Source organism: Dendrobates tinctorius, unplaced genomic scaffold, assembly GCF_039654945.1.
Source record: "Dendrobates tinctorius isolate UK_male_01 unplaced genomic scaffold, ASM3965494v1 ptg000160l, whole genome shotgun sequence".
In the NCBI taxonomy this organism is placed as follows: Eukaryota; Metazoa; Chordata; class Amphibia; order Anura; family Dendrobatidae; genus Dendrobates; species Dendrobates tinctorius.
Window position 1 is genome coordinate 13,041,586 of NW_027361827.1, and position 13,767 is coordinate 13,055,352.

Sequence of the window (13,767 nt, forward strand, 5' to 3'; positions counted from 1 at the left end):
GTTGTGGCAATCCGGCGTACAATTTGGCTCAAGGCTTGGCAGGTGGATTTGTCTTCAAAAAAGTCGCTTACCAATCTGCCTTTTCAGGGAGCGCGTTTCTTTTTGGATCTCAGCTGGACCAGATTATTAAGGACGCCACTGGAGGCACAAGTTCCCTCCTCCCTCAGTCCAAGCCTCGTAGGCCTCCGCTAAGGCGTCAGTTTTGGCCCTTTCTGTCTTTCCGCCGCTTCACTACGGCAGCAAACTTTTCTGACCAACAGAGGCCGCAGGCACGCCAGGATAGAAAGAGGGTCTCCTTCAGACCCACTCCCTCCTGGCGATCTCACTCCTTCCGGGGCAGATCCTCCAGGTCCAGATCTGGTCTGTCCACATCAGCATGACTATCAACGAAGTCCCGAGGGTCCTTCCCAACTGGGCGGTCGACTCCTTTTTCTTCAGAGACGTCTAGCTTGCCTCAGTAGACGCTTGGGTCAGGGAAGTTGTATCCTCAGGATACAAGATGGAGTTTGTTTCTCGTCCCCGGGATCGTTTCTTCGAGTCCCGACCTCCAAAAGACCCTGCCTTAGTACCGGGTTTCTTTGCATCCATCGCCTCTCTCCTCAGTTCCTGGGTGATTGTGCCCGTTCCCAAATCAGAACGTTTCACAGGGTTTTATTCAAACCTGTTTGTAGTGCTGAAAAAAGACGGTGCAGTTCGTCCCATCCTGGGTCTCCAGTTACTGAACGAGAGTCCGACTGCGTCATTTCAGGATGGAGTCTCTTCGGTCGGTAATCTCTTCCATGGAGGCGCAGGAGTTCATGTGTTCAATAGACATTCAAGATGCCTATCTACATGTTCCCATCTTTCCCGGTCATCAGAGATTCCTGCATTTTGCGATTCACCAGGACCACTACCAGTTCGTTGCACTGCCGTTCGGTCTCGCCACCGCACCCAGAGTTTTTACAAAGATCATGGCGGCGTTGATGGCCTTGTTGAGGATCAGAGGTCTCGTTCTTTTTCCGTACCTCGACGACATTCTGATCAAAGCTCCGTCTTTTCACCAGGCTCGCCAAAGTCTTACCATCGTCCTCGACACCCTGTCCAATTTTGGGTGGCTCGTCAACAGAAAAGTCCTGTCTTGTTCCGACACAACGTCTGGTGTTTCTGGACCTATTGTTCGACACTCGTCGATCGAGGGTTTTTCTCCCAGAGGAGGAGAAAGTTTCCCTGCAGCGAGATGTACGATCGCTGCAGACCACACGACTTCCATCTCTCCGGACAACCATGAAAGTTCTAGGAAAGATGGTGGCGTCGACAGAAGCGATTCCCTTTGCTCAATTTCACTCCAGTCCCCTCCAACAGGCCATCTCCATCTCCCCTCCAACTGCCTCGGTGGAACAGGTCTGTTCTTTCCCGGGATCATCGAATTCGCCTTTCATACCGGGTGAGGCAGTCCCTCGTTTGTTGGCGGACGTCACCTCTCATTGCCCTAGGACGGTCATTCCTTCCCATTCACTGGCAGATTGTGACAACGGATGCCAGCCTCCTCGGCTGGGGGGCAGTGTTTTGCAATCACACTGTTCAGGGTCGGTGGTCGACTCGAGACAGTTATGCCGATCAACGTCCTCGAGATATGGGCGATCTATCTGTCTCTCGTTCACTGGGAGAGACTTCTCAGGGGCCTTCCAATCCGTATTCAGACAGACAATGCCACAGCGGTGGCATATGTCAACCACCAGGAGGGGGCACGGAGTGCCTCAGCCCTAGCGGAAGTGTCCAAAACTCTTCACTGGGCAGAGGTTTCAGTCCCAGCAATATCCGTGGTGCACATTCCCGGCGTGGACAACTGGGCCGCCGATTTTCTCAGCCGTGAGGGTCTCGCGGCGGGAGAGTGGTCCTTACATCCGGATGTATTTCATCTGCTTTGCCGTCGTTGGGGGAACTCCGGACGTAGACCTGCTGGCGTCTTGCCTCATCAGGAAAGTCCCACAGTTTGTATCCAGGGCTCGAGATCCTCTCACCGTGGGCGCTGACGCTCTGACCATTCCTTGGTCTCAGTTCGAGCTCCCCTACCTGTTCCCTCCTCTTCCCAAGCTGTTGAAGAAAATCAAAGCAGAAGGAATTCCAGTCATCCTCATCGCCCCCAATTGGCCCAGAAGGTCTTGGTTCGCGGACATCGTCAACCTTCTCACGGACGCCCCCTGGAAGCTTCCAGACTGGGCAGATCTGTCTCGGGGCCCGATTTTGCCACCCCGATTCTCGGACGCTCAATTTGACGGCGTGGCTGTTGAGACCGAGGTTTTGTAACGATCAGGTTTTTCTGATCGGGTTATTTATACCATGATCCAGGCCAGAAAGCCATAGTCTTCCAAAATTTATTACTGTACTTGGAAAGCCTATTTCACTTGTTGCGAGGCCAATAACATTCCGCCCATGTCCTTCTTCTCTCCCTTCTGTCCTGGCGTTTCTTCAGGCAGGCCTTGATGCGGGCCTTGCCCTCAGCTCTTTAAAAGGTCAAGTCTCGGCGCTATCCGTTTTGTTCCAGAAGACGTTGGCCTTCCGTTCTCGGGTCAAGACCTTCCTTCAGGGAGTGGCTCATGCGGCTCCTCCGTACCGCGCGCCCATACATCCATGGGATCTTAATCTGGTTCTCGAGGTTCTGCAAGGTCCTCCCTTTGAACCTCTCAGGGAAGTTTCCCTATCTCTCTCCTTTCATGGAAAGTAGCCTTCCTAGTGGCCATCACCTCCATCCGGCGCGTGTCAGAATTGGCAGCCCTTTCTTGTCGTTCCCTTTTCTTGGTGCTCACCAGGACAAGGTATTTCTACGGCCTCCGCCTTCTTTCCTTCCTAAGGTGGTGTCCACTTTCCACCTGAATGAGGATATTGTTATCCCGTCCTTTTTGTCTGGGTCCAACTCGCCCTCGGGAGCGCTCCTTGAACAAGCTGGACTTGGTCAGGGCAATGAAGGGTCTACCTAGCTAGAACGACCCTTTTTGAGGAAGTCAGACTCTCTTTTCATCATTCCAGATGGGGCGCGGAAAGGTCAGCCGGCCTCCAAAGCTACTATTGCTCGCTGGATCAGATCTGCAATTTTGGAGACCTACCGGATCAAGCATCGAGTGGCCCCTCCTGGAATTAGAGCTCACTCTACCCGGGCAGTGGGTGCCTCCTGGGCGGTGCGCCACGGAGCTTCCGCGCTGCAACCTGGTCATCTGTTCACACGTTTGTGAAATTCTATAAGGTCCACACCTATGCTTCGGCGGATGCCAGCCTAGGTAGAAGGATCCTGCAGGCAGTGGTGGTGAGTCCTCTGGCATGATGGAAGTTTGTTTTCCCTCCCCAGGGACTGCTTTGGGACGTCCCATGGTCTCTGTGTCCCCCAATGAAGCGATAGAGAAAACAGGATTTTTGGGTTGCTTACCGTAAAATCTGTTTCTCGGAGCCTTCATTGGGGGACACAGCACCCTCCCATATTCTACAACTCCTGTTCTTATCTTGTTGGTTATGTACAGTTGAGTTGTCTGTTCTGTTTCAATCTATTCTGTTACTTCTCCTACTGCTTTCTCACTAACTGAGGAAATTCCTGCCGGTTGGTGGGGTGTATTCTGCGGAGGAGGAGCTAACCTTTTTTTGTGCAGTGTCAGCCTCCTAGTGGCAGCAGTATACACCCCATGGTCTGTGTCCCCCAATGAAGGCTCCGAGAAACAGATTTTGCGGTAAGCAACCCAAAAATCCTGTGTTTTTTTTTTTTTTTTTTCTTCCCACAAACATGATATTTTAGTCACCAATTTTTTTATTTTCCCAAGGGTACCAGGAGAAATTGGACCCCAAAAGTTGTTGTCCAATTTGTCCTGAGTACGCTGATACCCCATATGTGGGAGAAAACTACTGTATGGGCACACGTCAGGGCTCGGAAGGGAAGTAGTGACGTTTTGGAATGCAGACTTTGATGGAATGGTCTGCGGGTGTCATATTGCTTTTGGAAAGCCCCCGATGTACCTAAACAGTGGAAACCCCCCACAAGTGACCCCATTTTGGAAACTAGACCCCCTAAGGAACTTATCTAGATGTGTGGTGAGCACTTTGAACCTCCAAGTGCTTCACAGAAGTTTATAACGCCCGGGCGTGAAAATAAAAAAATCATTTTTTTCCACAAAAATGATATTTTTGCCCCCAATTTTTTATTTTCCTAAGGGTAACAGGACAAATTGCAAAACAACTTTTGGGGTCCAATTTCTCCTGAGTAGGCTGATGCCCTATATGTGGGGGTAAACCACTGTTTGGGCGCAGGGCAGAGCTTGGAAGGGAAGGAGCACCATTTGACTTTTTCAACGCAGAATTGGCTGGAATTGAGATCAGACGCCATGTTGCATTTGGAGAGCACCTGATGTGCCCAAACAGTGGAAACCCCCCAATTGTAACTCCAACCCTAACCCCAACACACCCCTAACCCTAATCTCAGCCCTAACTCTAACCCTAATGGGAAAATGGAAATAAATACATTCTTTTAATTTTATTATTTTTCCCTAACTAAGGGGGTGATAACGGGGGGTTTGATTTACTATTTATGGCGGTTTTTATTTTTGGCAGCTGTCACACGCTAAAAGACGCTTTTTATTGTAAAAATAGTTTATGCATCACCACATTTTGAGAGCTATAATTTTTCCATACTTTGACCCACCGAGTCATGTGAGGTCTTCTTTTTTGCGGGATGAGTTGACGTTTTTATTGGTACCATTTTCGGGCACGTGACATTTTTTGATCGCTTTTTATTCCGATTTTTGTGACGCAGAATGAACAAAAACCAGCGTTTCATGAATTTCTTTTGGGGGGTGCGTCTACACCGTTCCGCGTGCGGTAAAATTGATAAGGCAGTTTAACTCTTCGGGTCAGTACGATTACAGCGATTATTTATTAGGGAAAATATATATATATATGTGTGTATGTGTGTGTGTGTATATATATGTGTGTATATATATATATATATATATATATATATATATATATATATATATATATATATATATATATATATATATATCTTACGTTGCCCCAGGGGGGACATCACTGTCATGTGACAGATCGCTGATCTGTCACATCAGGGATCTGTCACAGGCAGTGCTGGAGGCTTCCTCATGCCGGCACTTGGCAGGCATGAGGAAGCCGACTCCCTGCAGGCCCCCGAAGGTCCCCGTCGCCATGTTGGATCCGAAGAACTGCAGGGAAGGGGCCCCCGCAGCAGCGCTGCACATCGCGCTGCTGTGAGGGTCTCAGGGAAGCACGGAGGGAGCCCCCTCCCGCCCGATGCTTCCCTAAACTCCTGGTACACTGCTATCGTGTTTGATCGCAGTGTGCCAGGGGTTAACGTGCCCGCACCTGACACACAGTACCAGGTGTCAGCTGTGATAATCACGATGACACGATGACCCCTTCTTAATTGCTAAATTTGTTCCCCAATACAAAAAAAAAAAACCACCTGTACTCGCCTTTGTCAGTACGGCTCCAGTGATGACAACAGTGGGTCCCCAGACATTCACAGAAAGTCAGACAGCAGCAGGAACTAACTTCGGAATGTCTATTACTGCCAAAGGGCTTCTGCCATGCTTTAAGTCTTCTTTTTTTTTTTTTTTTTTTTTTTTTTTTTTTTGTTTTACGGCATTCATTGTATGGTAAAATTACTCCGAAGAATTTTCCAGTTCAGTACCATTATGGCGACATCAAACTTGCATAGACTTTTCTTTTTAGTGAGGTTTTGGACGATTTGCAAATAAAAGCGTAATTATTCTCCATTTTTTCCAAGACCTGTAACATTTTATTTTTAATTATTCCTTCAATTGTTCATTTAAGGCTTAAATTTTCAGCTATGTGAAATCTTTTTGGTTGCATGCAGTAGACTAATTTGTCCACTAGGTGGTGCTACATGGCAATAAGATGAAGATATCTGAATTGCTTGGATATAAATTTTTCTTTTTCAGCTGTCGCTCAGTAGATTTGGACTTGAATCAAGTACACCTGGATGGTGCCCAGAAGAAAAAAGGAACAAAGGTATTTGGAAGCCTGGAAAGAGGACTTGATAAAGTAATCACTATGTTAACACCGAGCAAACGAAAAGGATATTCAAGAGATGGACCTCGAAAACTCAGGGTAAAACTTATGTTTTGTGATATGAATTTTATTTATTTATTTTTTTTCCTGACTTCTTCTAATTATAATAAATATAGAAAATATAAGGCACCAATTAATGTTTAATTTGTTGTATACTTTTACAGGCCCATTACAACGTAACCATGACTAATATGCTGAGTCCTGACCTGCTGCTAAATGAAATAGTCAGAGTGCTGCCCCAGAAGAATGTAGACTATGTGCAGAAGGGGTAAGTTGGTTAACTACTTAAATCGAGAAGTATGGTCTCAAAGGAGACATATATAGATCATGAGATGGGAGAAAAAAAAAGTTTGTCACTCAAAAGTGTAGAAATAAGATTTCTCTAATATTACTATTTAGATGTATGTGTTTATAGTATGATTATTCGTTCTTTGTGGAACCTTTTGGTGTGGTCCTGATGCAGTCAGGAGAGTGAGAGGAGTGCACGCACACTTGGCTTCTGCAGAGTCTGTGTACTTGTCCGCTGTAGGTAGGAAAGGATGACTTCTGCTACTATGCGATCCCATGTGCAGTGAGCGGCCGTTGCAGACAGGAAAGTGGAATGACCACATTCTTGCATGCACTGTGTGCTCTTGGCTCCTGCAGCGTCAGTGTGGGCAGGGATGAAGGTTCCATTCAAGCATTGCATCAAATAGATCAATGTCCATAAACTTAAGGGGAGGTTTGTAACTGAAGAAGGGGTGGCGGTAAATAGTGCAATGAGCCCTTGGCCATGCCAAGGGTGCACTAAGGACCTCTCATCTCCATATCCAATAAAATGTTTGATGTAAATCAAAATGAGCAAAAAAAAAAAAAAATACTTGTGCAGATTATTTAGAGGCCAAGTCCCCTATGTGAAATGTGTAAGTGGCCTAATTTTGAGTTTTGGGGTTGACAGACTCCCATTTAATGTGTTATCTGCTCATCAAACCCATAAAGTGTATATTATGTCTTTATGTAGTTAAAGGATTATTCCCATTGTCATAGTTGGGTATTGTTGGATACTGCCTCTCAATACAAGTAGTTGTGTAATTCTTGAAATACTGTTGTATTAGTAAAACCACTCCTTGCCTAGGTGACCGTCCACTACTGCTGTCTAGCAGCGATGGCTAAACATGCCCTATGCTTATAGTAGCTTTTTTATAGAGCTTGTAAGCACTGTTTGGAAGCTGGACGCTGACCAGGTTCACTGTAGCTTTCGGTGATTTTCATGTGTTGGCCATCAGTGCAGTGCTTGAAAGCTACACAGCAGCGGTGGTTGGTCACCTAGGCACCAAGCTGTAAAGAAAAAAAATAATCATAAATTGCAAAGCCTTGTTTCACCAACAATACTCATCTGAAGATGGAAATGACATTTTAATACAAGTGTAGAAAAGCCAGCGTAGTAGTCTAGCGTTACCAAAAGCCACCCCCAAGCAGAGCTGTGACATAAGAATTGTGTATATATACCAAGGTGCCACCACAGAGCCCATCTAACTGCTTCTGCCATATACTGAAATACCGATCGTACAATAACATGTCACACTTTTGGAACTTCAGGTATACTTTAAAATGCAAAACGCAATCTGACTTTGGAAAAGTGACCATGCAGTTTGAGCTAGAAGTGTGTCAAGTTAACAAGCCAGATCTCGTAGGGATCCGAAGACAGCGGCTTAAAGGTGACGCCTGGGTATACAAGAGACTAGTAGAAGACATTCTTTCAAGCTGCAAGGTTACGGTGGTCTAGCTACTACAGAGCATTGTCTCACGGTGTACATAGACTTTCACTAGAACTATTCCTGTCCTGTATCATAGCTTGTAAAGTAATATTGGTGATTTGGCTAACAATTAGGACGAGAGCCGTTGGTGCATAATCATGTGAATAACTGTAAAGTCAAATTGTCATTTTGTTTTTTTAATTGTGAACTTTAAATGTTTGTATGTTACATTTAAAATAAAACCATTTTAACCTTATTTTTTGAGTATTTTCTTTATCATTTCACGCATCCCTACATAGAGCAGCAAATATTCCCCCCCCGAACGTGGAATGTTTCCTAGGACATGGGTGTTGGCAAATTTGCATAATTCTTTTGCTGTCTGTGGTTCTTAAGTAGGATTTATTGAGGTCGTTAATTAAGCCACAGCTGTGGTTACTAGAGTTAAACTGTACGCTCATATGTCGAGGAAAATAGGATTGACTCCAATAAATGTGTTCTTTAGTCAACAAAAATGCCAGGCTCCCAACGATGAAGCTGAATGCTTTGTAATGAAATGTAAATTCATTACTTCGGTCTAGGAGCAACGGGTAATGATCAGAACTCTGAATGCCTATTGCTAATCTCCTTTGAAAGGTCATCAAAGCCTTCACGTAAGTATCCTTGTAGTACCAGGGAGGCATTTTTGACTTGTATATAGTATTTCTATAGAAATGCAATAAGAAGCAATCAAAACATTAACCTAAAAAAAAAATCTTTAAAATGCAATTATATCAGAGAAATTTGCTTAATTTCCCACTTTATTGGACTTTTTTTTTTTTTCCCTCCAGCCTCCTGAATTTCTTATCCACTTTGAAGAATGTCCAGTGTACTCTATAGAGAGTAGAAGGGATCGGAAAAGGGAACAGACAGAAAACATTGCGCATAGATACAGACCCCATTTCCAGCCATTTGTCACTTACTGGGTTCCTAACTGTAGTTTTGATACAATCACTGATTTATCAGCAGGGGATTATCACTGGAGAACTAGTAATCCTTCCACCTGGTAGTGAAGCATATTAGTGAGCTCCGTATAACTTCCCTTCCCACTGATTGGCAGAATTCTGTGTACACTGTGATGTCTTACTACTTTAACAGTGGTGTGGTCAAAGTTATGCGGAGCTCAGCATTCAGAGAACTGGTAGATCTTCAGCAGGTTTAACAGTTATTTTATCAAAATGACAGCAAGCAGCTCAGTATGTGACATCACTGGAATCGGGGTCTCTACCTCTACATTATGCTCACACAGAGTTACAAGAATCTAGTAGTGGATTCCCTTTTACAAGTGTTTTACCTGATATCGGAGCTAGATGCAGCTCAAGACAACTCGGCTCTGCTGTATGTCCTCCATGTTGATGCACCTTTTCTCTGTGAGCTAAAAAGTGAGTGAAGAGCAGGCAGTCCTCTCTCTCTGCTGACTTCGGAGAAATCACTGCAGGTGTCATGTGGCACACAGACAGATACACATTGCAGAGCACAAGTGGTTACTTCTGAGCTTTATTCAGATCAACACAGCTGAGCTCTGCTTGCTGCAGCTTTTCTCTGTGAGTGAAGAGCAGGCAGTCCCCTCTCTCTGCTGACTTCGGAGAAATCACTGCAGGTGTCATGTGGCACACAGACAGATACACATTGCAGAGCACAAGTGGTTACTTCTGAGCTTTATTCAGATCAACACAGCTGAGCTCTGCTTGCTGCAGCTTTTCTCTGTGAGTGAAGAGCAGGCAGTCCCCTCTCTGTACTGACTGTGGGAGAAATCACTGCAGGTTGTCTCCCCTCAGCTCTCAGTGGATTGTAACTTGCAGATGGCACATGTAGTGGGGAAAACTGGTGAGCCTGCAGGATATGCGTCACATGGTAGACAGAAATGTGTTATTTCTCATGTACAACACAGCACAACTTATCCTGAAAAGTTACTTGAAAACGCAGTTACCCTTATAAAATGTACTGTATTTAGGATAAAAAGCATTTTGGTAGACAGATTTAACATCAGACCTATTAGCTAGCTTTTTCAGATGTCTGGGTCGATAACCTTTTATCTTTTCTCTTGAACTATCTTCTAAAATGATGCATGACCACAGATGGACTTTGTGAGTTCGAGACACATTCCCTCTAAATTCGTAGTTTCACACGAATTTGAACATTTTGCCTGGCGCCATTTCCACACTGTAGTAAGTATCACACATAGCGATATCGCTAGCAATATCGCTATAACGTCACAAAACCAGTGACGTTTTAGCGATATTGCTAGCGATATCGCTTAGTGTAAAACCCCCTTTATTCTCTTGCCTTCATCAGCAAGATTGAATTTCAAAAGATCCGCTCCTCTCTGATATGCCTGACTGCTTGTACACCTGGCTAGGCTGCCTTGTGATCTTTTGTATTTGTTTAACCCCTTCATGCCCTTGCAATTGTTGCATTTTATGCTTTCAAATTTTCACTTTTAATCCAAGAGCCATAACTTTTATTCTTCATCCCCATCGCCATGAGGGCTTTTTTTTTTTAATGTAAATATATTCTATTTGTCCAATGGCAGAGACCGTGCCAGTGCTCATCCGTAACACAAGAACTCGTGGAACCAATGGATTATTATAGCAGCTGGAGGCAACGATCAATGGTCTTCCTATGAAGCTCAACCATAGGCTGAGCTTCCTAGTATGCCACGATACTAATGCTTACAATATATAGAGCAATGGATATGGGTTGAACTAGATGGACTTTAAGTCTTCCACCTTAATTACTATGTTGCAATGTCAGACTTGTATATAATTATATACACAGTGCCTTGCGAAAGTATTCGGCCCTCTGGAACTTTTCAACCTTTTCCCACATATCATGCTTCAAACATAAAGATACCAAATTTACATTTTTGGTGAAGAATCAACAAGTGGAACACAGTTGTGAAGTTGAACGAAATTTATTGGTTATTTTAAATTTTTGTGGAAATTCAAAAGCTGAAAAGTGGGGCGTGCAATATTATTCGGCCCCTTTAACTTAATACTTTGTTGCGCCACCTTATGCTACGATTACAGCTGCAAGTCGCTTGGGGTATGTCTCTATCAGTTTTGTACATCGGGAGGCTGAAATTCTTGCCCATTCTTCCTTGGCAAACAGCTCGAGCTCAGTGACATTTGATGGAGATCGTTTGAACAGCAATTTTCAGCTCTTTCCACAGATTCTCGATTGGATTCAGGGCTGGACTTTGACTTGGCCATTCTAAAACCCGGATACGTTTATTTGTGAACCATTCCATTGTAGATTTTTGCTTTGTTTGGGATCATTGTTTTGTTGGAAGACAAATCTCCATCCCAGTCTTGGGTCTTTTGCAGACTCCCAACAGGTTTTCTTCAAGAATGGTCCTGTATTTGGCTCCATCCATCTTCCCATCCATTTTAACCATCTTCCCTGTCCCTGCTGAAGAAAAGCCCAAGCCATGATGCTGCCACCAACATGTTTAACAGTGGGAATGGTGTGTTCAGTCTGAGCTGTGTTTCCTTTATGCCAAACATATTGTTTGGCATTGTTGCCAAAAAGTTTGATTTTGGTTTCATCTGACCAGAGCACCTTCCACATGTTTGGTGTGTCTCCCAGGTGGCTTGTTCCAAACTTTAAACACTTTTTATGGATATCTTTGAGAAATGGCTTTCTTCTTGCCACTCTTCCATAAAGGCCAGATTTGTGCAGTGTACGACTGATGGTTGTCTCATGGACAGACTGTCCCACCTCTGCTGTAGATCTCTGCAGTTCATCCAGAGTGATCATGGGCCTCTTGGCTGCATCTCTGATCAGTCTTCTCCTTGTTTGAGATGAAAGTTTAGAGGGACGGCCGGGTCTTGGTAGATTTGCAGTGGTATGATACTCCTTCTATTTCAATATGATTGCTTGCACAGTGCTCCTTGGGATGTTTAAAGTTTTGGAAATCATTTTGTATCCAAATCTGGCTTTAAACTTCTCCACAACAGTATCACAGACCTGCCTGTTGTGTTCCTTTGGTCTTCATGATGCTCTCTGTGCTTCAAACAAAACCCTGAGACTATCACAGAGCAGGTTCATTTATAAAAGAGACTTGATTACACACAGGTGGATTATATTTATCATCATTGGTCATTTAGGACAACATTGGATCATCCTTAGATCCACAATGAACTTCTGGAGTGAGTTTGCTGCACTGAAAGTAAAGGGGCCGAATAATATTGCACGCCCAACTTTTCAGTTTTTTGAATTGCCACAAAACTTTAAAATAACCAATAAATTTCGTTCAACTTCAGAATTGTCCCACTTGTTGATTCTTTACCTAAAATTTGTTTGGTAATTTTTGTTTGAAGCATGATATGTTGGAAAAGGTTGATGACGTCTTAGCATATTTTAAGTTTGGGAGAAATCCCCTAGAACTGATATACCAATTGCTGGAAAATAAAAAGCAAAGAAAACAACTGCCATTCCATTTGATGAGGTCATTAAGCGATAACCCGCAAAAACAGATGTTTTCCTCAGAGAAACTTGGAGAACGGCAGCGTCCTCCTTTAAACTTTAATATTGCATCCACCTGTACAGCTAGCAGTCAGCATTAGGTTTTTCTACCCAATCTGGCATTCTTTAAACTTCATGCCATAGGTCGCTTTGGATTTGGTCTGCAGTTTCTCTGCTAAAATTAAGCTTTGTTCTAAGGTCGGGGTCACATTGTGTTATGGCAGTCTGTAAGACGGACTGCGTTACACTGCGGTGTAGCGCAGTCCGTTAAGCTGCCATTGACCCCCATTGTCGGGCGCTTTGCGACGCATACCGTAAAGCGGCATGCATTCGCGATGTGACGTCATTCAGTGACGGAGCCTCCGATGCGGGCTGCAGCATCTGAGGCTCCGTCACCGCTAGCGCAGATGGATCTTCTGTGCTAGCGGGTATAGCATAACGTGATCGCGTTATGCTATACAGTTAACGCAGCCTGTCAACGCTATGCGTTGAACGGGCTGGGTTATCGCAATGTGAACCTGGCCTAATTCTAGAAATAAAATGTCCTTTTGGAAGTAGAAATCCAAGAGAAAATATCTGCAAAGGCAGCCATATTTAAAGAAGGACTCATAACGAGGAATTCCTGTTTGACAACCCAACAGAGATAAGTGGGTAAGCCTTGAGTAGGGGGAATTCTGATTCTTTCCAGGTCAATGGGCCTCCCTGCTGGCCAGCTGATGCATGGTAGACGCGGTTGGTCACTCTCCAGCTATTTTCTCCAAAAAATAATGCACAAGTGTCATCTTGCAAAAAAGGACATTCTGATGGTACCATATTTCAATGCCTTTCAATGGTTGTAAACTTAGGAGGTTGCCCAATAGAAGTCGATTTCACCCCCCCCCCCCTGTTATCCTTTTTAGGTCTAAGGATGAATTTTCAACAAGGCTGCAGTCTGGATTTGACAGATTGGAACTGTAATCCTTACATAGTAAAGCTTTTTTGAGATCTGTGTAGCCTCAACCCGTTAGTGGTGTTCCTCTTTGATGGAAGGGTAAAACAATCAAAGTGTTAAACTTTCAGGTGATTCGGGAAAATATTTCTTCTGGACTCTTGATAGCCACCATACCTGTGGTCTGGTGGGCCCAAGGTCATACCACATGTTTTCAAGGGGAGGTCATGTCAGTCCAGGGCAAAAGATTGGTTCATCTAGTCCACTCGTTTCATACATCAGTAGGGATTGTAGACACCTTTTCCCGGTGGCAGGACAGGGGACCTTTTCAGAAGGATTCTGGGGGTTCTAACAGACCCAGAGGTAACCGGTTGTTTCAAGGAATATGGTCCTTCAATGGAGGAGAGTTCCTCAAATTTAAAGGAGCTCAGAGTAAGACTGATCTTACAGCTCCCTGAAATTTTATTTCTGAAAGGGGTATCTGGGTAATGTATATGTCTTACAACAGCACAACAA

General features: G+C 44.4%; 1 protein-coding gene across 1 annotated transcript in view; it reads left to right on the forward strand.

Annotated features, from left to right (window-relative positions):
• MELK (maternal embryonic leucine zipper kinase) overlaps positions 1 to 8,076 on the forward strand; it is an 81,130-nt gene extending 73,054 nt beyond the window's left edge. The window contains exons 16-18 of the mRNA XM_073549657.1: positions 5,955 to 6,123; positions 6,249 to 6,352; positions 7,663 to 8,076. Coding sequence (XP_073405758.1) covers positions 5,955 to 6,123; positions 6,249 to 6,352; positions 7,663 to 7,849 — 460 coding nt within the window. The 3' untranslated portion in view covers positions 7,850 to 8,076. The remainder of the gene's footprint in view (positions 1 to 5,954; positions 6,124 to 6,248; positions 6,353 to 7,662) is intronic.
• The last annotated feature ends 5,691 nt before the right edge of the window (positions 8,077 to 13,767 follow it).